This window comes from Salmo salar, chromosome 10 (assembly GCF_965601325.2).
Source record: "Salmo salar chromosome 10, fSalSal1, whole genome shotgun sequence".
Classification (NCBI taxonomy): Eukaryota; Metazoa; Chordata; class Actinopteri; order Salmoniformes; family Salmonidae; genus Salmo; species Salmo salar.
In genome coordinates this window covers 22,757,886-22,783,259 of record NC_138300.1, presented here as the reverse complement: position 1 = coordinate 22,783,259, position 25,374 = coordinate 22,757,886, and the positions used below count along the sequence as shown (strand labels likewise).

Sequence of the window (25,374 nt, the reverse complement as noted above, 5' to 3'; positions counted from 1 at the left end):
TCCAATAGCGGTGAACTTTACAGTACTCCAGTCGACGCTTGTTATTGCGCATGGGGCTCTTAGGCTTTTGTGCGGCTGCTCAGCCATGGAAACACATTTCATGAAGCTGCCGACGAACAGTTCTTGTGCTGATGTTGCTTCCAGAGGCAGTTTGGAACTTGGTAGTGAGTGTTGCAACCGAGGACAGGCGATTTTTACGCGCTTCAGCACTCGCCGGTCCTGTTCTGTGAGCTTGTGTGGCCTACCATTTCTCGGCTGAGCCGTTGTTGTTCCTAGATGTTTCCACTTCACAATAACAGCACTTACAGTTGACCGGGGCAGCTCTAGCAGGGCAGAAATTTGATAAACTGATTCCTTGGAAAGGTGGCATCCTACGACAGTGCCACGTTGAAAGTCACTGAGCTCTTCAGTAAGGTCATCCTACTGCCAATGTTTGTCTATGGAGATTGCATGGCTGTGTGCACGATTTTATACACCTGTCAGCATGAAATAGCCAAATCCACTAATTTGAAGGGGTGTCCACATACTTTTGTATATTTAGTGTATTTTATATAGTTTTTTCGAAAAGGATAACTTTTTTAATGTTTCATTATTATTCTTTTTATGAAATTAACTTAGGAGGATGGTCCTCCCCTTCCTCCTCTGAGGGGCCTCCGCTGATAGGATGTGTGCACCATGCTTTGGGATATATTTTTGTGTTTGCCCATAGAAGATTCCATCCTTTCAAAAGCAACAAACCAAACTGAGACAGCAAAGATGTTTTATCCTTGTTTTATTTGTTAATTTATTTCAAAACACGCAATTTACCCATATTATCCTTTTAAGTTTTTATTTTCTGTAACAGTTAGCTATTACTCAGATTTTTTTCCATCTCAAAAGTCTCCACTAGAGCTAAACAAAACGTTATCCACAGGCTCTCCGGCTTCTGCAGTGGGAGGAGGGAAAAGAGGCTCTCAGACCAGAGGCTGGACGCACAGGTGTGTGTGTGTGTGTGTGTGTGTGTGTGTGTGTGTGTGTGTGTGTGTGTGTGTGTGTGTGTGTGTGTGTGTGTGTGTGTGTGTGAATGTTTACATGGCCAGTGTTGGAATCATTCACGGAATCAATAGAGCAGCTTTGAGAGCTGGCCATTGTCTTGGTTCAGTGGTCAGATTTTCATTCCTCTGATTTCATCTTTGGTTTTTGCATACGCTCTCAAATGGCAGACTTTAATTCCATGTATGTGAGTGTGTGTGTCTGTATGAGTTTGTATGTGTTTACTGAAAGTCACCCTTGCCTTTTGAAGCTTTTGTAAACTATGGTCCATTTGGATGTCTGCATTGATTGACTGGGGCCTTCCTTGTCCTTAAACAGAGACTATCCAACATTGTAACGTGTGACCATGTAGCAAAATGATTTAGGCTACCCGTGTATGGGCATGGACTCCATGTCATGTCAATGGCAGTTTGGGACCGTTCTAAAATCTAGTAAAAACACAGTCTGGTAGCCACTAGAGAGTCAGTGCTGTAGTGCCTCTCCTCTCCAGGCACTCTACAGTACCCTGAGTGTCTGCAGCTGCTAGACCCACTCTGGGGGGAACCGGGAAGGGCAGGTGTCATGAAATGGAAAGGGTAGGTGGGGGATAGAAGGTTGTACACTCTGACCCAGCAGCAATGACTAAGATTGGGGGGGTCAGGTGTTTGCATAGATTTCTGTGCAAAAGCCACCAGCCAGATCCTCTTATCTCTCACGGCTGGTTTTGTCAACATTAGATCAGAAGGAGAGGGGTTAGATGGGAAATATAGTGATAACTGTTTTGCACTGCATTGTGTCGTTTTGCTCCCACACAATACAGTGTCAGTGAGTGAAGGCATGTGAGATCGACAGGTGAGAGGGAATGTTGTTGTGTGTCCTTGATCAGAAATTGGTTACTATTATAGACAAGGGATGTCAGAGTAAGAGTTTCTCAAGGTAAGGGCTAAATGTTTGGGATGATTTTACATTTTAGCAGACAGAGCAACATACAGGAGCAGTTATGGTTAAGTGCCTTGTTCAAGGGCGTATTGACAGATTTTTCACCTAGTCAGCTCGGGATTTGAACCAGTAACCTTTTTGGTTACTGGCCCTACCGTCTAAACCACTAGGCTACTTGCCACCCTACTACATGTGTGGCTTGTGATGAGATTTATGATAGGGAGTGTATTGGAGTGTGGGGTAGTGGGTTGTGGGCATATTTTGGCAGTTGGGGCACTACAGCAGTAAACGACCCGGAGAGCCTCTTTTCCTGATTTCTCCTCCCAATCCCCCCTACCGGCCTGTCCTCTCTCTACCTTTTCCTTGTTTTGAAACTGATTGTCTTCTACCATCACAAAGACACTTGGTTCTGATTGATTAACAGGTACCAGAAGAGGGAGAGCACAGTGTGACTGGGGGTGGTAACGGGGTCTGACTGCAGGCCGTCTGGCAACTTTACATCCCAAGGGGAAATGATGCACATATGCTATTTGACAGAAGATGAGAACATCTCTGGTTGGAGGGGTCAGTTTCCAACGTACTGGTTGGTTGGTAAATGTTTACATTTTGCATGAAAAAGATTAGAACCCAAAGAAAGAACAATTTTTCACATAAATTCAAATGCACACGCACATACACACAGATGAAAGAAAAGGATGAGACATACAGTACATATAGGCAGCTACACCCAGGCCTGTGGCTTAGTCCCTCTGATTAACTCCAAGGAAACAACCCGGCCTTGGAAAAGCAGGACAGCCACCAACAGGACCTTGTTAGTAGCCAGGCTGAGGAATGAGATTGAATGAGATTGATTGGAGAGGAGGAGTGGAATCTCCCCAGCACACTGCCCCCTACTGTCAGGATTTATATACATTGGGGAGGGGGAAAGGGTTGAAACAACACATGCACACAACCAGTGAATCCAACAGTGACAAAAAGTCTAAAAACAAAGACCCCTCCAACGCCAAACCCCAACCCCCCCTTTTTACCAAATACCCCCCTCCACCCACCCCCAGTCTTTCCTTCCTCCTCTCCCACAAAATCACAGGTAATTCCTGTAGGTTTCTATACAGTTATACAATATCCATGCAGAAAAAAAAGGTTGCACCCCTCTTTCAGTGAGAGGTGCTGTTTTTTATATTTTAATAACATCAGGAGTACTTGAACACACTCAGGAACCTTCAAAAGTAACTGTGAAATTGTTTTGGAGAAAAGAGAACAAAATGGCAGAAGAAAGCTTAGGATGAGTAAAAAAGGTCTTCCTTTGGTTAATATTCAAATGATACTTTTTTGAATTCGATCCAAATCCGGGTTTTTTTGTCTTTGAAAAAACACACCTCTTAAAGAGCTGAGCTAACTATGTGTTAAGTCGCTCTTGTAGCACTCTTTCTCTCTTTCCTTCCTCTTATCCTCTCTCCTGTCCCTTGTTCTTTTCCCATTTTAACTTCCACAGAAACATTCACAATGTCTTTCCTTTATGAAAACATTAAGTACATGCCGTAGCAAAACAAGCAGGAAACGGACAAGAAAATGAGCAAACAAATTCAAAAATGTAACAGTATAAAGCTTCAAGTTACAAGTTCCAAAACTAACTATCATAGTATCGTAGTATCATAATCATTGTTATCATTAGCATTACTATTTTAAGTTAAATTACATAAACTTTACATGAAAGGTTTGAGGTATTTCAGAATGAATTGTCAACACATGCCTACCAAGTCTTAGCTCTGGCCAGGGGGAGAGGTTGATGTGTGAGAAGAGTAGACAGGGTGGGAGTGGCGGGAGAGCGAAGTTGTGTCAGTCTATAATTGTCAGTGACTGTTCCAGTGCCCAGTGCAGCATTAGTTCTGGCACCAGGTGTGGAGAGAGAGTGGCATGCAGTGGTGAGATATTACAACTATAACCTGGTCACTTCTGACTTCTGTCAAGCCCTTTAACCTCCTCCCTTTCTGTTACATAAAAATATCTCTGTTGGGAGGGGTAAAGGGACAGAGAGCAGAAGAACACCAGGCTACAGAAACTAGGGCTCTGCGCTACTCCGACAGCAACTACTGTGCGGTAACAAAGCGATTGAAGGAATTCGAAGTAACATATTTTTTTGTCTCAAATAAATAGTGTATAGAAAATGTTTTCTAGACTTCCTACATGATAAAGTGCTTGGATTCTAGTGTATCAAGATGGCAAGTCAACATGAAAGAAAATGCTGACACAGCCCCCACCCCCTTTCTTTGGCCCCCCTTTCTGTCCATCTAATAATGAATGTAATGTCTATGTATGAGTGTGAGTGTGTGTGTGTGCGTGTGCATGTGCGTGTGTGTGTCCAGAGCAGTCCCACCCGTGGTTGAAGGAAAAAGGCACTCAACTCAATCTGCATGGTAGCCACCTCCTCCTTTGTGGCACAATGCAGCCTGACTGCACTGTGTGTCTATGGAGCATGTCAGTGTGTCTAACTGTGTCGTTGTGTCTGTCTGTAACAGCGTTGGGGCAGAGGGGGGTCTTTTTGGTGTGTCCCCCAGGCAGCATGGGACTGGCAGGCTGGAGTAATCTTTGGTATTCGTGGCGGTTTCACAAACCACTCAGCTTAGTGAGGTAGCCACATCGGTTCTCACTACAAACAAAGGTCATTTTTTCAGCCACGGACATAGAGCTGAATCCTATCCTTGCTGAACTGTGTACCACAAATACATTTTTCTCATCGTTCCAGACTTCAAACTCACTGCTTATAGCAAAGTGAGTTTACAGCCATTTTATCAAACCATTTACCATGACAATGTCTTATCTAATCTGCACAGTTAATCTAACTATATTGTTGGAAATGCTACAGTTGCATTTTAAGACCATTCAGATAGCATCCATGTCCCAACTCCCCTTTAACCTTCATCCCTCCCCCCACACACACACACATAACCAGAAAGGACGTATGGAGGTCATGCTGCGTCCCCTTTCCACAGCCAGTTTTGAGGCTCAGATTAAAGGGGTGCTGATGTACGGACCGCAGCCCGACATGAAACGCCACGAAAGAATACATCGTCCATCTCCCTGGTTTCTCCTTCTCTTGGGAGATGTCTCCTCCTCGTCAATATTCACATATAATGCAAAAAAAGATGTCCTTCATTGGTCTCAGTCCTTGCATCCATCTTTTTTTCTTTTAAAAAGTCCTTACATTTGTCTTTTTTTGATTTATCAACAAGGTGCCTTACTTATGCACGACAGAGCACAAAAGTAACAAGAAATATAAACTTTGTGTCTATGGTACTAATTACCCGCATCAATATTATAGAGTGTAAGAAAGAAAGAGAGGGAAAAGAGGGGGTAGGGGAAGAGGAGGTAGATAACCAAAGATAGAATGAAAGCGAGAGAGATTTTCCTCTGTTTCAAAATGTGTCCAGTATGTGTCGGTGGATTTTCTTTGTAACATATTGTGGTATCTTTAGTTTTGAGGTTTGGTATTGTATGCCTTAATAAAATCGGGTACATTTCTTTGTTTTCTAAAAAAGCAGATTCTAATTCACTTAAAAGTTTATTGTGGGTTGCTATGGCACATACTGCCCATCAGTAGGAGTAGGGCACACTGTAGCTGTATGTGAATGCAATGCCATATTCTCTGATTATCATTAAGGCAGTTAGCATTGGCACTAGTTCTTGTAGCATTTGTGACTGTAGTATGTCGCGGCAAGCCACAGACAATAACCATTGGGTGGGAATATCAAGTGGAAGATTGGCTCTTTTCCAAATCTGCTGATCCCTATTTTTGGTAAAAGACGGATGATGCATCTAAACTGTGTGTCATTCAGTTTCAAAACAGGAAGCCTCCCCACCATTTTTCCGTAAACAATGATGTAATACTAAATCTCCGTAGCACCTCAAATGTTTCTGGATCCATCATTACCCCTCTGTCCACTAAATGAAACTGAGATCTCTCCATATCAACTGTTTGTGTTTCTGACTGTATCTTTTCAATAACCTGACGTGTATGTTGTGATACAAGGTCATCTATTTGCTTGGTGAGTGTTATCAAGGTAACGTATTTGAAGTGTTTGCTAAAAACCTGCCTCTTCTTTTTCCCAGTGTATAGGCTGCTGGTTGAACCATCCCCTCCTCCTACTTCCTCATCCAACAAGGACTGGTGAACAACAATAGGATAATGGCTCTCTATTGATCTGCCTTCAGAGAGGTGCGAGGGCCTGAAAATGTTGTGCCATGGCCTCTCTCTCCCCAGCCCTGGAACACACTGAGAAGCTTCTCCTCTGAGGACTGCGGTCTGCAGCTCCTCCTATAACCAGCAGGGGGCACTAGGGCACCTTCAGTGCAGAGTAGACTGGACGCTGCCGCCGGGTGAGGCCATTGTGTTGCCACCTCCATTGAGTTCCCCATGTGCTCTTCTTACATTCTTCTCGGGCAGCAGCTGTAATACAGTTGGCTGGACGCCTGCCTGGCCGTGTTGTCGCTTGGTTTCTGTATTGATCAGTGAAAAGCAGCTCCCTCCTGAACAAAGAGCATGTCCAGACATATCTCCTCCCCGACGGTCACAAACACAGACGCTTCTGCTTCTCCAAAGCAACGACAGTCTCCCTGCAGGCCTCCAACATCTGTGCAAAAATATAGACCTGGGCAGCCGGGCAGACCTGAGTATCTTTACTGCCAAGCGTCTTCTGTTTCACCTTCAGGAAGGGTCAAGGCCCTGCTCCCTCTCCCTGTCTGCATCGATTCATTTTTCAATTCATTAGTTTGCCGGCGTATGATCCGAGTGGCTCGCTGAAATGGCTGGCCATCAGGGAATACCTTTGGCGAAGAAGGAGTGGAGAGAGGGAGGAGAAGACCGGTCGAGCTTTTGTTTTTTCATGGGGTTGTGTTGTTTTCTCTAGGATGGTCTTGCGCACAGGACTGGGTTAGATAACAGGGCTGTGTGCTGTCAGGTTTATTGACGTTCTTTTGTCTTTGTTGAGAAATGTGAGTAGAGAATGGGGCTGAGCAGACTCATAGCAGACACAAAGGGGAGAGCTGGGAGGGATTCAGCAGCAACTACCTGGATAGGGAGGCTGGCCGATGCTTGATGTTGAGATCGTTTAAACATAGCAACATATCATGGTGCCTGTAGTGTAGATGGACTGACACCATCAACAGAAACTCAATTCAATAAAAAAAAAGATGATTGTCCTTGTGTGGACCTGACTACATGTTACCTTTACGTTTCACTTGCTTCATAACAGTCCAGTGGTGAGACTTTCAGATCGTTGTAGTTAAAGTTACGACTGACCAAGAGGTGGTTGCATGGAACGAATGAGGCATCAACATGGATATTGGGAACGGAGTGGGCTACAGGAGGTACTACCTTCCCATCCCACCCCGTGGCTCCCCCCTGGCCTCTCAGGCTTTGGAGAAGGTGGTGGCCGAGGTGCCCGGCTGGCCGGGGCTGGTGCCGTGCTCGTCGTGCCAGCGGTCCACGCAGCGGCGCCGGGCATTCATGAAGAAGTTGCTGACGGTGTTGAGCTCCAGGCCCAGCTGCTGGGAGATGGTGATCTGCATCTCCTTGGACGGGCGCTTGTTCTCCTTGAAGATGGCGATGAGCGTGCGGCGCTGCAGGTCCGTGAAGACCAGCCGCTGCTTTTTGGGCGCCATGTTGCAGTCTTTGTGCTGCTCCTGCTCTTTGCGCTTGCAGGCTGCAAGTGGTGGTAGAGTTGGGGTTGGGAAGACAAAAGGGAAGAGATAAACATAGCATAAATGCAGTGTTATAGTTATAGTACTGTAATACTATATGAATATGAGTATTTCAGATAGAGTAAAATGGTGGGAGATGCAGATGGAGAATTAGGGGAAGGTGTGGGAAATGAGTCATTAGCCAGACATAAAAACAGGTTTCAACAGCAGCAAAATAGATTGAGCTCCCTTATATTGCCATGTATTAAACTTGGTGCCCAGTGGGAATATTCCTTCCATCCTGCAGAGTGCAGACAGGGAGCTAGCCTGCGGTGAGCTGCTCTGGCTGCCTGGTGGAGACACTGCTGTTTGATTCAATATTAATGCAGTTTGGGTCGCAATGGGAGACTGAGTGACTGTTACACAAAAGTGAGCGTTTGTGTGTGTGTTTGTGGGCCTGTGTGTACGTGTGTGTATGTGCGCGTGTGTGCACACGCACGCATCCGCGTGCATGAGAGACAGAGAGTGAGAGAAGGGAGAAAGAGAGCTTAGTGTGTGTGTGTATGAGAGAGGGAGTGGTGGAGAGGGAAATATTGACCCACATTGCTGTAGGAATTGGGGGGTTCTCTACAGGGACTGAGGTCAGAATCCCCTCCAGCAGGTCTGCCGTCTGCTACATCAAACAGAGAGCCACTGGAGCCCTATCCATTGAGCTCTGAGGTGGTATTTATAACTGCCTCCAACACAAAATGGAGTGTTGAGTGTGTACTGACTTCTATGAGGAGCAATTTGAAGAGAAAACATCTAGTAATTCTTAGAGGCACTAAATAAAAATATACAGAATATGTAATGTACAGTAAACTAAGTATGAACTATGTATAAAGGTGAAATGAACAGTGAAAACATGATGAGACAGGTATAGATGGGGAGGAGGTGCGTTTCGTCCCTGAGGATTCAAGGCAGTGGGTTATTTCCCCTGCTGTTGCCATAATTACCCTCCTCTTTTCTACCTTTTTTTTTTACTCCAATATTCCTTTATTCCTTTATTCTTCACTTTCTCTGATGTGTGTGCGCCTGTGTGTGTGTGTGATTGTGCAGAAGTGGCTGGAGCCAGGCTTTGGCGCTGTGTGTCTAATTACAGTGGTCCAGAGCCCATTGATCAGCCATTGCATGTCAAATCTGTTTACTACAGCCGTCTAACCTCCACACCAGCACATCCATCATATTCATATTTCACATCAACACTACAGGCCTCTCCTACTGTACCCACATACACTATACACTGGGTCTGCACTATAGACACACTTGTACAGTGTTTAGCCTATCCTATTGACATGAATTTATAGATCATCAGTTAGTGCTGCTGATTTGGTTGTGGTGGTGATGTATGGTGGTGATGATGGTAGTTTCATATAGTCTGGATTTATCATCATTGTAGTTAGCTTGAGCAACAGATGACATTAGATTCAACAGGCTATTGATGTGTGTAGTGTATAATTATTAACACAGCTATCCACTCTTATCCCTCTCTCCAACCAGCCCCTTCATCTCATTATGTTCGAGTTGTACACAGAGCTCTGTGGGAGACTTTTGGCCCCGTTGTTTTATCGTCTCTTAGTCAGTCAGAGGGTGTCACTAGCGCTGTGCCCTGGCCGTATGGGGCCCCATACTGGGCTGCCTTGCTACAGGCGCTGGATTTAGTAATCAATAGCGATCGATCGATGAGGAAGGGGGCCCTGATTACTGAACCAAGCGCGCCGTAGAGAAGAAGAAAATCGATCACTGCAGCTTTTAGAGCTACAGTAGGCACAGAGACAGACATAAACTCATGCACAAAGAACTACCCACATTGGACTCATAATAGAAATGTATTTGGCTTTTATTTTTGGCTTTCAAGTTGGTCTACTCTTTCCGGCCTAACACCCTGGCAATTATTCTACCCGTTCGTTACTTAGCTGTGGCTGCAGTTGAATCATCGTAGTAAAATTAATAAATACATGGGCTAAATATATACAATTACATATTTTTTGTTTATTCGATATTTTTCCGTCCTAAACTTGAGAATTGTATTGGATAATCGCCTATAGCCTACGTTTGGCATGTGTATAAGGTTAGGTGGAAGTTGCTATAAAAGCAACTCATTCCAAACAGTATTGTATTAAGATACAATACTGTGCCTCATGCTTTGGCAGAAACAAAATGTGCTCTGAAATGCGTTCATATAAGATTGAAGCTATATGTACCTACTGCTCTTATTAGTAGTGACATATTGTGCAGAATACGAGCCAAAGTTCTCACATTTCTGTAAGATGCCATTTAACACATTTTAGCGATGGTAATCAGAGTAGCCATCAGAGTATAGGCCTACCCTACTCAATTAATCATCATAATTACCAATCGATACATTTGGGTCGGTATAGGGTTTACCATAATATAGCCTATGGGTGTCGGCTTTTGTCATGGTCACTCAAAACAATCTCACAATAGACGGGAGGATCCTGACTTGAACTCATTTGTATTGAACCACAATGTAAAGTCTAAATGTGAGTCATTATAAAGTTGAAAGTTGTGTAAAAACAAAAAAAATAGACTAACTTTCCTGTTTCTATGGAAGTTATTACTGCTAGCATTACAGAGGTTACGGGAAAGGCCCTGGGTGTTCAATATCGGTTGGTAGATTTGTGAATAATTAATATGTGAAAATCAGTTCGTCCAATTAAATATGCATCGGAAGGAGAATGGGAAGAGGCGGGGCAGGGACACAAAACATGCAGGGAAAGGAAACGGATGCTAAATAATCTACAGATACTAATCGTGTCGTGACGCGCCATGGAGCAAGCGTCTCTCGAGTTGGTTAATTGTAGGTTTTATTTGCTAAGATTTTGTAGAAACAATGGTTCTCATAAACCATTATGTAATTGCACTTGCCTACGAAGCCTGTTATTCCAAGGACTTCGCTTTACAGTTCCTGGGTTATCCAAAGGCCATGTTGCCAATTTTGTGCTGCCTTTCTATTTGTATGAGAAAAAAAAACAGAAACCTACTTGGTGTAAAATAAATTTCGAGTCAAAAGATAGAAGTAGTCTAATCTTTAGACATTGAAATCACATTGGATTTATGGAATGAACGACATTTTGTAATGAGTTTTGGTTATTGGCCATGTAGAATGAATACCCATCCCCGTAGCGCTATGATCATCTAGTCCTACAATATGGCTAATCATGTCTAATAGCCATGGCGAAATATTTAATGTCAACAGTCCTAAATGTAAAACATGTCCGTTTAGGACTTCTGGTTAAAGTGTATAGGGTGTATGGTCTACTCTAGCACTAGACCACTGATGTAATTAATCTACCAATAAACATTTTTACTGGCTGCGGTTCAACATCATACATACTATAAAGCCACCTTCAAGTCCTGCTTCCATTGCCCTTACAGAAAAGAACCCGAGGCACTTATCTCTGCCTTATATGCACTGCCAGTTGGCATGTATCAATGTGTTATCTAAAACTCTATTATTTTCCCCTGCAGGATTCTAGATGCCACAGAATCGGATGCACCTTTTCTCCAGACCTTGAATAGTGCTGTAAGATGGGACGTGCAGTATTATAAAGGAATGGTTTTTGTTTTTCACTGATGTTGTGTTGCACAAAGATTGATAGTATGTGTATCGACTGGGCTGCACTTTAAAGGCTAGTTTGTACAGTATTTATTCCATTCAGACCTCAGGGCAGTGCCAAGGTTTCCCAATGCAAAGTACTTCCAACTCAATACTCCTTAATGTAATGAGGCAGAGTTGATGCTAATATACTGATAACTTGATACAATGTGTTTGTTTACCTTGCACACTGCTCCGCTGCAAGGCATTTCCACACAACTTTAATAACACTTTGAAAGTCACCCGGATCAAATCACTTGATGGAAGAAGAATGGTTCTAACTGCAGTTCAGGATAAATTCAGCGGTAGCGTACGTTTTCATTTGACTTATTATTATTTTCTTTTTTAAATATGATGTTATTGATAGTTCCTATTTTACCAGTCATTAGGCTACCATTATATATGAGATCATCAGACAAAGAGATTTCTTTGTGTGCAACATTCACCAATCAAATGTTTTTTTTTGTTTGCTTTAATATTTGCTCTTAAATAGAAGTCAAGTGAGCACTTCCTTAATCACCTTAAGATAAATATTATGACCTATGCAGGCCCAGAACCTGATGTAATAGAATATCAAAATAATACAATATGTAGGTACCTCATTACTTGTGATAACAACTGTGACATTCACAGATGCAGATTTCCTGTGAAAACAGGGCTCAAGTGTTCAGATTATTACCAGTAATATTTAACTGAAGTCAAATATGACACAATTAGTGACTTGGCAAATGTTGTAGACGTCATGCTTAAATTGATTGATATAGCACATCATAATTGGCAACAAAAGTCAGTGAAAGTTGCACAATGAAATATGGTGGCATTTCTCAGTAAACATAGCAGTCAGACTGCAGGGGAAACGTAGGAGTGCCCATCTATAGATTGCAATAGTGTTATAAACTCGACTTTGTTTTATGATTAAACATGTATAATTTAGTGACACCTCATTACTTTATATTATGCACTCTGCCGTGTTGGTGTTTCCCTGATTAAGAAAGGCAATAACCGACTGATTCTTCTTGTTGGAGAAATGCAGTTCATGTGAAACAGCAATACAAGTACTAGTGCAACGTGTTTGCAAGAGTGGGATCATGTTAATACATTGACTAACTTCGCAGAGATTGGCTTGATCTATACTTAAGACTACATAATAATAATAATAATAATGATATTTTTACATCAAGAGGTCTGTCATGTCTGTGGGCTTCTTATCTAAATCCTAAATAACAACAGGTGTATCTCAAATTTGGACGACATTGTCAGTTTATAAATTATTTGATATTATGGGATTCGTTGTCAATTAATTGTGAACTTATTTGATGTATATAATCATAACACATTTGATCTCATTGTTCTTATTTTTAGGTTATACCTGAGTTACTAATCCCCAATTTTAGTACAAGACACTTCATGCTTCCAGATGACTTTAAAAAAAATAAACAAACAGGTAGCCCTATATAAATAAATAAACACATTTCTGAAATAAATAAATATGTGAGCGTGTGAAAGCTGTCTCAGCAGCCAGACTAGAGGTGTGTGCTCTGTCGGATTTGAAGTGGGAGAGCAGAGGGGGTGGGGTATGGTGGGGGAATCGATAACTAACCGCACCGTTCAGCCAACCGGTCTGCCTGGGATCGATGGCTTGAATGGGGCTGATCTGAAATTGGGTGCGGTGCGACTCTCTCCCGCAGAGGCCGGGCTACTGCGGGCGAGAAACAGTCACTATGTCAACCATGGACTCAACCTGTTGTTCATAATTACTTACTATGAATAACTGGCTTGTAACAAGTCATTGGGTCAATGTAAGAGGAGGACATGCAATATGCTTTTCAAATCATTAATATGGGCTTTTATTTAGTTTATTGCAATAGGGATTATTACAACATCTCCTCATCGTTTTCGATTATTTAATTGCAGTTATATTATGTTGATATTGTGAAGGTGGGCAGTCTGTTCTTGTGTGATCGTACTTATGCACATTGTTTGCATAGTATATCCTATTCTTAAGTTGTTTTATAGCAGCAAATCTGTATAGATGTGTTCGTTAACAAAAATACACCATCAAGCGATATATCGAGGCCTACAGGACGGCCACAACATCAAATAGACAATGAAAAACTCCAATACCTTGGCCCAGAGACTATGTTGAGGAATGTTGTTTTACTTTTTCAAATAAAATGAAGACAAAACAGTCAGGGTTATTTCATTGGCAGTATGGATGATTTACCACAGGAAACCACGCATATCGTTTTTGAGTGAGTTGTGTGGCCAACATTAACACTGCGTACCCGCCTATCAACATTGTAAGGGAATCTTGTTCAAATCAAACTGTATTTGTCACATACACATGGTTAGTAGATGTTAATGCGAGTGTAGCGAAATGCTTGTTCAAACGTCACAGTGATGTTTTTTCCTCCGTACTCATATAGGCCTACTGTTCCTGGCATGTTCAGAACTTTAATTTGCTCTGTAACGCCATAAAACATATTGCTTAGGCCTAGGGTACCAGTCCTACCTCTGTTAATTAAGTTAAACCTTAAGTTGATTTACTTTTCGTCACTCTTTGAGTATGTTTCTTATTTTTAGTGATTTATGGGAAAGTCTGAACATTTTTATCACTGACGCAGCCTGCTAATCATCTCAAAGGTCCATTTTGATGGATTTAATTCTGCAGTCAGCTGAAAAAACAGTGCAGATGAGAACTTGTATGGAAAATGTTATTCAACCAACAAGGCAGCTCAAATGGCTGCAAATATGACTAAATAGTAGCCTATGCTATAAAAACAGAATTGTAGTATCAATAAATACTACTACTACTACTACTAATAATAATATTAATAGTAATAATGATTATTATTATTAGAATTAACAAGACGGAGTAAATTGAATTAAATTTAATCCAATATTTTATCAATTATATGACTATAGTCTATCGAACAAGAGTGGAGCATGGTAAAAAAGTTGGGCTTGAAGTCACATAATATGTGGGTGTGAGTTGCGTCAATGCAATTGGAGACAAGACCTGTATCATTAACAACTAAAACACTGCAAACTATGGCGTGAAAGTATCAAAAATGGCAACACTCGTGTGGCTAGTTTAGGTAACATAATTATCTGCATTGGACCCAAAACAAATAAGCTAAAGGAGCTTGCCTGCATTATATGATTGAGATATACACCGTGGTGTAATTATTGTGCCTTGTGAAAATCCTGAACGAATAGTAATAAACCGCAATTAAGGCCCTGCATGGGAATTATTTACATACAAGCACACACACACACACATATTACGTGTGTTCATTTTGATATTGGATTATTGAATGTGATGTATGCATTTTATGTAATTATGTATATATATAGCTTCTATAAGCAACAACATTTTTCATTTGTAGCCAATAATAGAAAAGGGCTCTAAAGATTCCGGCTCAGTATAGGCCTGAATAATCAAAACGATAGCCTCACTGAATTGATATTCAAACATCAATTCAAATTTTTATATTGGACTCCACTCCGTTTGTTTATTTCGCATGTAATATAGCATTGATTATTTCATCAATTGATTTCACGGTCGTTTTGTTCCTTTGTTGATTTGTGTGGGTTTGCCCGACTGGAGTTTCGGGTTGCATCTGTGGGTACTGTATGCGTGTGACTGCGGTTTTTCTGAGATCGGCTGGTGATCGACCCAGGTTACAGTCAGTGTATTTGAGCCCATGCAGGCTCGGCTCTCTCAGGTTAGGCCGTTTGGACATTCAAATATTTGTCTTTTTCAGGCTCTTTAATGATTTATGTATTCAATAATATGTCCGTAATATGATCAAATATTTGTTAATGTGAAATTATGGTTAATAACAATTAGTCCTAACTTTCAGTTTTCCGTCTTTAATGAGTCAAGCTGCATGCTCTTTGGAATTAATTGTCTACTATTCTACTCTCAGTTAAATGAAAAGTTTAAATGTTGTAAAAAATGTGTATTATGTAAAAAAAAAAAAAAGGAGGCGTAACATCTCCCGTATTATTTTATTTGTTTTACTATTCATACCACTGTAAAATGTAGACACAACCGTGTGTTATTGTGCAAATTATCTTGATACAAGCATGCACAACATTATGCCCCTCAACTGCTTATTTATCTCTTTGCTGTCCTCTTAAAAAGCATGATCCTCTTTCGACAATAATCGATTAAGCCAATTCTGTCTGCAGATGATTGTTGGCATGCAGTGCCCGAACACGTTTTATGGTAATAAGGGCCTAATGTGACCCTTTTCTGAAGTCAGTTTTAATCACAATTTTACAAAAGCATACCCATAAAACATATTACTTCTATCATCCGTGATACTGCCTTAGAATTTGTATAGGCATGTTGTCTACAACCGAACCTGGAATATGCAAACATGGTTGTGTTTATTAAATCACTGTGAATTCAGTATTGGTCTATGCATGAGGCTGCTGTCATTGCATGATGCCATTCAATTATCAGTGCAGGCTAATTTGTTGGCTATTGGCTAATGCTGCCCTACTATTAACCTATTCGTTCAGGCTTAAATGGGGATGTGTGCATTTTCTCTCCTTCAAAGAATTGCGTGGGCATTGTATTTCCCTTGTTCTTCGAACGTTGCAGTATTCGCCTTAGATCGGGCATTAAACAAGCTATTATCGGACCTTTAATAACCAATGTCCTGTCTGACGTCAGATAAGCGTCTACTGCTAACAGGAGAGAGAGAGCATTTCAGCACCACTGCTCAGAGATTTACCACCAGGCCCCGGTTACGCAGGGCGCGCGGGAAGTGCTGTATTGGACAGTATACGCACCCATAGAAGTGGATGCAGTTGACTTGCATGAGCTCAGATTCCATCATCACATGCACGCGCATTGGCTTGGTTGATTGTTGTCGCAAATTTGTCACACTACAAATACCCAATGTAGGCTACAAACAACATAACGTGAAGGTTGGCTAAATGTATAATGTTATCTCGTTAGCTACTCATTCCACTTCACCAAAATATTTTGGGAAATCAATTAAACCCAACACGATATGCCTTTGTTTCAGCCATATGCCAATTCACGTGTTTTATAATTGGAGTCATAGTTTACGGTGCCAAAGTCATTTTGGATAGACTATTCAATGTGCCTAATAAAACATATGATAGGCCTACAAACAGAATACTTTTCATATTATTTGGCAGGGAAATGTTGCTGTAATTTCAGGCTACAACAATGATCCTGTAATTCAGAAAATGGCTTCTCTTACTGTTTTATATTTGAAATCGGTGACGCAACGCCATTTAACCCTTAGATGCTAGCCTCGTGCGCACAGTTCAGTCTCCTAGCAATTTGATTTAAAGGTCATTCTCTCCTATCGATCCGGTTTGGCGAGGGGGCGACGGAAAAGCGGAGGAATTGATCATCTAAAATAGAATAGACGGTATTCTAAACTGTAGGCCTATTGAGGCAAACGGGTTAGATAGACCTATATGTGCTGCATTTATAATTGCATGCCCCCGTGTGAATTCTCTCTCTGCCTGACTGTGTGTGTGCGCGCGCGCGTGCACTGTGTGTGTATGTGCATGCAGGATGAAAATTTGAACGATATTGGTCCCTTAATATGCAGCAAGGCTACTGTACAGTGTGAGTAGGGCGCAGGCAGGTGCGACTGCCCACATGTTCTTGTGTAAGGGACGGAACAGGCTTCTGTCTCAGAGCTTTACTTTATCATTTATTGATCACTTTGTCTAATGGTGACATTGTAATTTTCAGAGTAGGTCTGTCTGGGTATAGGCCTAATCTCATTTTAGGCTATTCCCTTATCCATAGAATACTGCTTCACCATTTTAGTGAAACGTCAACATAACATAACATATGATTAGTGGAATACTAGTTAGGATTTGGTCGTGTAAATGCAAGTGCCAATGAAAGCATGCGTTTAATAGTCATTCCGTTGTACGTTATGAAGGGTGAGCTGTTAATGGGCAAAATGGTGTTGCACATGAGCGGAGGGGGGAAGGGGTAGCGGGAGTAGGCCTATGCCTGCATGGCGTAGCTCCAGCGATGGAAGGGAGAGACCCGGGAATGGAAATCGATACAGATTCAGAGCTCGCCAGATCGGCCTTAACAATATATGGCGTAGACGCACTCAGTATCCCGATCACATACACACATGCAGGCACATAGGCTACACTGGAAAAATGGGGAGTCGTGTCTGTGAGTGCACGTTCTCTATCACTATACTCAATTCGCCTCCTCAAACGCAGAAAAACAAATCAGAATTCGTTATCTGGCTGCATTGACAAACATTTGGAATGGATTTTAAGAATGTGAATAGCTTTTCATTAGTGCCCGGAGAAAATGGCCCCCATTGTCCACAACAGCCACATGATTTCAGTGTGTGCGTGTGCGTGCATGCGTGCGCGCGTGTGAATCCCAGTAGACCTATTTACAGCACACATTGCTGTGCTTAACAAAATGCGTCTGTGAAACCGCAGCTGCATGATTCTCTCCCCTTCTGTTCCCCATGCCTATCAATTATTAAAGTTCGCATCGATCATTTCGCAGGCCTGCATCAACCCGTCTCTTCATGAAAAAGCCTGCTTTCGATTATTCTAAATCAATCACGCCTAAAGGCTCCATTCAATCAAAACCGCTAACCGGATTTCCGGGATACAACATAAACAACATTCTTGCATCACAGCTTTTGATTAATATGCTGCTGACTATCTTTTGGTTAAACCTTTAGCTTTTTTAAGTACCGGAAAAGGTGCATTCTTGAGAAGAATCTCCCAGAAAAGTGTTTTCCAGATTTGAGAATATGGACCTTATTCTATGAACTCTGAACTATGTGTCTTAACATAGCCCGCACAGGATGGTGAGACTGATCTGATTGTGACATTGTGTGATATTATTGATCTTGACATGTTGATGGGGGGTGAAGGACATAGAGTATGCTAGACGCAGGCTATATGAACATGTCAGAATAAAGAATTTGACTCATCTGGGATATTAACATACTGTATCTCCATAGCCTACCTATTGTTGTACAGCCCTTTATTACTACACAGCTCTATACACTATACACCCCACACATGGTTATGGGCTTAAAAAAGGAAGACACCTGTACTATGTCAGATATATAGTTGAAATGTATTCAATGTTGAGTTTGCATCCCAATATTACACTTTAAATACTTCACTGAAGACTGAAATAAAACAAAACCGTTTGACATAGAAACACCAGATTTTCAGCATAAACAGTTTATTAATTATGAAATTATGACAAATATTAATACAATTCCACCCATTGGTTCACTAGGTCACTTGACTGCAGGAAAGGGATACAGCAAAGCCAAAATTCATTACCTCAAACATAGGCCAACAGTACCGTTCATAAAGACCTAAGATTTCAGCACCATGGACAGCGGTGATCCCAAATGAAAATGTTTTTTTGTCGGTGTAGGTGAACATTTCTATAGCAAATACACTTGGAGGTGGATAGAAATGCTAGTGGTGTGTGGAACAGGCTGGGTTGGTCGATGCTTAGGTACAGTGATGGCATTGGGATTATGTCCCAACTGTTTAGACGCAGGCAGCCATTATTCCGAGTATATGAAGGATGCATGCATGTGGATGACTGCTAGATGATAGATTCATAAAATACTCCTTTTACTTATATTAACTTTTCATGAGTAGCATACCCATCTTAAATATTGCTCCATCCAGAAATAGGAAAAGGTATGGGGACAGCAGAGAGGTTGACCTCTGATGTGAATGTAGGCCTAGCCTGTAGGCCTAGCCTAGCCTGTGAGTTGATTGAGCTATTCTCTCCCTATCCATAGTCTGTCTGTATTTTGGTAGAGAACAGAACAGAACAGAGAATAATCTCATCCCCAAAATCGAATTTTTACAAACTATACGATTTTGATATTCCCCCTTTACATTTTGGATAAATGAGATTGATGCTCTTGCGAAATGTTTCATTGCGTCGTATTTTACGCTTGGGTGGTTTGGCAGGATCGAATCATTTTTGTTGTCTCTATTGTCTTCCTCTTGGCTCCAGAGTGTGTCTGGAACAATGCGTTGGTGAATACATGTTTACACAGATCCAGGCTGATTGTATAACCCAACCCCCAAAGGGTGTTTTGAGAGTGAGTTTGCCATCCAGTCTACAGATGTAACATGATTACAACAGAGAGAGAGAAAAAGGTGTGCAATGGGGGATTTTTTCCAGTCTCTCCATTCCCTTTAGCTCCCCGACACCCCCCGCCGCTCTGGGAGAGTCCAATGGGAGAGAGTGCTGAGGCGGAATAATTGATAGATGCACTGGCTATCCTTATCGATCACTGCATTATTGACCCGACTAAATACATTGAGATGGAGTGTGGAATTCAACGCAGATGCAAATACGAATTGTTTTGATCGTAAATGCAATCTTTAAATGTCGCTCAGACCTCACTTTGCCGTGTCTTTCTCGACACAATCCAAGTTGTTGTTTTTACCTATAATGCATCCTTGTTTACGTTGGTTCAACATTTCAACATATACACTTTGTGAGCTTGTTTTTGTAAATTAGCTGTCCTAAAAAGCCAATCAGCTTGATACATGATCAACGTAATGCGTAACGAGGCACAGGTTGGACTTAATTGTTGGCCATACTATAGGTTTGCAATTTGGTGAGATTCACCTTGCCCTCCACTCGCGGACAACGCAGCACACATTTGTAACCATGTGTTTTATGGTGTGCTAATAAAGGGCACGCAGCCCCCCTCATTTGACTACATCGTGCTCTGTTTTTAATTTTCTGGGGAAGATTGTCATGTGAGTGTGCAGACACTGGCATTTTCACATTAGCTAAGCAGGGAAGCGGCATTGATTTGTGGGACTATGATGAATTTGGAATAGTAATTTGAATGTATTGATTGATGTGGCCGACCGAGAATCCGCACCCTCCCTTTCAGAATCCTAACTCCCACTCTCAACCCACATGCGCACAGTGGATAATGGCGAATTGAAATGCAATAAGTAAAATGTAGCTCCCACCATTTACATACCACAGTCATTTGTCATTTTGCCTGCGAGCAACTGACAGCACAAGGTAGCTCACATGACAACAGACAGCACGTCAGGGCCAGAGGATAACCACTCGCTCGCAAAGAGCGCAGCTATTAAGTTAAACAATCATAGCCATAATCATAACCATAACAACAATAACCATAACAATCACGATAATATCACTACTACGAATGATATTGATTGATACTTGATAATAAGTAATGATACTTGCACTATACCTATTAGGCCTATAGCCTGTAAACTAATGAAGTATGAAGAATAGCCATCGGGGTACAAATGGAGCATAGGCGTATCAATTCTAAAATGACTGCATACGAACGTGCATGCATGCTACACATACACAGGCATACTGTAGCCCTACATGCATGCAGAAATACACATGTATGGGAAGTTATGTGCCATAGCTCTAGTATAGTGCATTGAGTCCATTCATTGAGAGGTTTGTATCATAGTGTGGAGTGGGGTGGGGTGGGGGGGCTTTAAAACCCCACTGCTCAATTAGGTTTAACAGCAATGGCACTTAAAAGAGACAATTGTAGAGTGTTTAAATCTTTATTTACCAGAACCCCACTAAATGCGGAACAATTTACATGCCATTAAGTGCTTTTCAATAGGGCATTGACTGGAACTAAAATATGCCACTATATCTGCTTAATTGAACTGTCCACTGAAATAAGACAGAGAAGTACTGATTGGCGTTTTGAAGCGCGTGCATGTCCAAACGGAGTCATTTGCAGAAACATCAATGAAAGTGGCCCTCACTTCCAACTCGTTAATTAGCTCCTAAGCTTTATAGCTTGTACAAGAGCACAATTTTCGGGTTGCTTTTTTTTGCCTTCTTGGAGCTTTCAGGGGCTTGGGATAGCCTGGTGGTCATTGTTCCAAACTCTTACCTCTCACTGGCAAAATTAATACATGAATGAATAAATGGTTACAACTTATGAATTCAGAGTTACATTTGGAAATAATGGATAAATTGTTCAATCGTAGCTATATAAACATCCCATCTCTCGAAATATATATCTCAGTCTCAAAGTGGAGTGATTATAGCAATGATTGTCAATTAAATTGTACATTTCTGGTGCATTTCCAAACTTGAGACCAAGTATTGATTATGTTTGGGATTCAACTAATAGCAATAACATTATTGAAGTAAATGCCTTTAGCTTTTTTGCTTTGCCATCCTTAAGTAGGTTAGTGTAGGCCTTAATACTTTTTAGTTTTGTGCATTAGAGTTGCATAGACCTATGTAAAAACAACAACATTTTAGGCTGCTATACTAGGCTTATGTATTTACAACACAATGTACAACTTCGGCTGTAGTGTTATTGCTGATGTTTTAGAGTTGGTATGTTGTAGAGTTAAGGAAAGTCATCGTTTACAGTTCATTCTGACATTAGGCCTATTTTTATTTCACCTCCATTCAGTTCTTATTTTCAGTTCTTATTTTACTTTTACTTATTCATAATCACAATATATCACTATGAAGTCTCTATTCCACCTATAAAGGACTTGGAGACTTCATAAATAAAGTGTAAGCCGCAGAATGTTGAAAATCAAAGACAGGCTCATCTGTTTGTTGAGCTGTCTTTCAGATCCAAATCGATCATTTATCAGTGTTCTACTTTGAAAAGGGACGCGGGGACCCGAAGTATCGATTCGCAAGAGGTCACGCCCCCGACTCGCTGCTAGGCCCTAGCATCTCAGACGCGCCTTGTTTGCGCCTCGCGGAGTAGACCGGGGAAGGGAAAGCCCACGAGAATTCCAGGTCCATTTGATACATAATACGCTGACAAAACGATATTTAACATGAGGCTAATGGAACGACTCAACACCAGAAGAAGAGTGAATATGTGCATTTTGAACTTCTGGTCAATACTCCCACCAGTGTAGGCCTACGTGCGTTATTGTGGCCCAAATGATACAGTTACAGAGAAGCACAATCAATTTGATGCAGGTCTTTCCCTGTTTGATTTCCCATTGTCTGTGTTCTAAACACCTTGTCGTGTGTGTGTTCCCCATTACGCGCGTGCGTAAAATTGATACAAGTATAAAGTTGGAAGCATACTAGTGAGTATTAAAAAACTTGAAACAAGTTGATTTCTATTTGTTTTCTTCTTTAACAGATAATTAGAATATCACCGGCAGAGTAGACTACCACAGCATAGCTACTGTTTACTCTTTCATACTTTATTATATGAGCATGAAGCAGTCAATCCAACCTGGATTTACATATCTTTTCAAACAACCAATTCAACATGCTGGTTTAACAAAGTTGAAAGAATAATAGCCATTGTTAACTCCTCAAAGAATCCATGCTAACTTGTTACAGTGATATCTGTTTGAGTAGCGATTGATTTTCTCGCCACATTGACTTCTAAGATCCCTTCACATTTGGACGTCTCTTTACTCACCTGCTAGTCTGAGTGCCGACATTCTCTGGAACTCGGGTTCTTGTAGCCACTTCCACATCCTCCGGAAGGTTTCCCGGCCAGACTTGAGTTTACTCCAGGGCTTAGGGTTCCTCAGCAGGTCAGACAGGGTTCCCTGGGAACGACACAAGATCCGCTGGGCGAAGATGGCCTGGGGAATGCTGTAGCGCTTGAGTTCCGCCGTTATTCGTTGTGCCACCTCCTTGGTGTTTATTTCTTCCACCTGCCCGGACCCACCTCCCTGCCCGCCCCCTGCCGTCTGCCTCTCCCGGTCAGAGAGCATGGATCCGTTAGCCTGAGAGTGCGGATGGCTGTGATGGTGCATACCGTTCAGGGATGACATGATCCCGGCCCCGTGGCCCCCAAATCCCCGGGCCAGGTGTTCCTCGCTCCGGGACAGCATCGATGCGTGAGACTCGAAGCCTCCCGACGAGAGCATCTTGTCGTTGGAGAGGTGGGCTCCCGGACCATAGGCGCCAAGAGTCTGCTGCGAGTTGTGCAAAGACCCGAGGCCGTTGGAGAGAGGGGACAGTGGTTGGCCCATGCCGGACATGTCTTTAGGGTAGTGGCCGTAGAGGTTGCTCATTGAGGCAAGGCTCCTGTCGTCCCGCATGAGCGTGAAGCTGCCGCTGACGTTACCGGCGGTGAGACGCTGATGGGCCGGATGGTGGTGAGCGTGCGGGTGAGGATGATGGTGAAATTTATCCGAGACGGTGGCTATGGGAGGCAGGTGCTGCAGCGGTGTCAGCGTAGTGTAAGTGCTGCTCATGGTCATCCCGGAGTCGCAGGACATGGTCATGGCGGGGTGCAAGGGACCGGACAATGCATGGTCTGTGCGATACTCCCCAGCTCCCTCTAATATTGAGGCCATACTGGACACCATGGCTGACCGTCCGTGCGACACCAAGTTCCGATGCGACGCCAAGGACTGCCGTGCGTGGTGCGGAGAGTTCATTAAGTCACCCGTTTGATGAGAATGAGATACGCCGTGCAGATTTCCAATGTTTTCCATTGTAAGTTCCATTGTTGAAATAATCTTTATTTACACCTCTCTCTCCCCTCTCTCACTCGTGCGCACTCTCTTGTTCCCTCGCTCTCCCTCTCCCTCTGTCTCACACACTCCTTTCCAATAAAATGTTAACGATTTCAAAGCCAAGCCATTGATTGTAGTAGCCTCTTCAGTCAATCCAGCATGATTTCAAGCGATCAGTTGCCCGCGACAGAGCTGTGCCACAAACCACTGCTCACACTTCTGGTATGGTGCCTGCTTGTTTGTAACCTATTCCATTCGCTGTAGCGCACCACTACTATCGAAAGCAAAGGCTGTGCTTCCAGCGTGTATGTTGACGTGCCCGCGCAAATGTTAAGACGTGACTGTGCATGTGTGCGCGCACTGTGTTACAGTGTTAGCATTCAGTCCAGAGGTGGACTGACCATCTGGCATTTTGGGCAAATGCCAGATGGGCTGTTCCATTTTTAGCCCAGTGGCCCTATCTGACTTGGGTTTTATGGGCAAAATAATCTTTATCTGGCCAATATTGGGGGCCTCAAGGAAAAAATTGTCCGGTGTGGGTGTCTTGAGGAAAAAAATGGCTAGTGTGGCCACAACAGAAAAAATGGACAGTTGCATTAGAAATCCCAGGGCCGATTTCTGGTCCCAGTCCACCCCTGATTCAGTCTGGGGCTGTCTGACATCATTAGCCCTTTGTCAGACAGAGGTTTGCTCATGTTGTAAACTAAACCTGGAATTCCTCAACAAGATTACATTAGACATTTAAAGAGATAAGAGACAGACGTATCTTGAGCAAAACTGCAAGCCCTCGCTAAGCAACATTTACCTTGAGCTATTTGGGAGTCCTGGATAAGAGACTTTGGTTTAGCCTGATAAAGCTGCCTAACTTGGCACCAGGACATGTGATTTCTCAATGGTTAAATATTAATTGACATGCTTAACATCATGCTACTGCCATGAATAAAAAGTGCTGTTCTTCTAAACAATCCTACACTTCATAAAATTGCAAGGTAGCCTATACAACTTGGAGTGTTCTGTCAGGAGAGTGTTCTGTCACATTGTTAATTTCACACACATGATATATGTTGTTTGTTTTTTAAAATGCAATTTCGGGAGAAGTCATTGGAAAAATGCTATGCATTTTGTTGTGTGAAAGACATACAGTACCTCCACAAAGTAGTCACCCCCCTAGACTTTTTCCACATTTTGTTGAGTTACAGCTTGAATTTAAAATTGATTAAATAGAGATTTTTTATATTTTTACAAATTTTTACAAATTAATGAAAAGCTGAAAAGTCTTGAGTCAATAAGTATTCAACTCCTTTGTTATGACAAGCCTAAATAAGTTCAGGAGTAAAAATGTGCTTAACAAGTCACATAATAAGTTGCATGGCCTCACTCTGTGTGCAATAATAGTGTTTAACATGATTTTTGAATGACTACCTCATCTCTGTACCACACACATACAATTCTATGTAAGGTCCCTCAGTGGAGCAGTGAATTTCAAACACAGATTCAACCACAAAAACCAGGGAGGTTTTCCACTGCCTCGCAAAGAAGGGCACCTATTGGTAGATGGGTCTAAATAA

At 42.1% G+C, this 25,374-nt stretch overlaps 1 protein-coding gene across 1 annotated transcript; it reads right to left on the bottom strand.

The window, feature by feature from the left end:
• Positions 1-755: 755 nt before the first annotated feature.
• Positions 756-24,137, bottom strand: onecut3a (one cut homeobox 3a). The gene is made up of 2 exons (XM_014216384.3): positions 22,756-24,137; positions 756-7,649 (listed from the first exon to the last, which is right to left on the bottom strand). Exons 1-2 carry the CDS (start codon positions 23,795-23,797, stop codon positions 7,357-7,359), a joined length of 1,335 nt encoding a protein of 444 aa, XP_014071859.1. The 5' UTR covers positions 23,798-24,137; the 3' UTR covers positions 756-7,356.
• Positions 24,138-25,374: the final 1,237 nt, after the last annotated feature.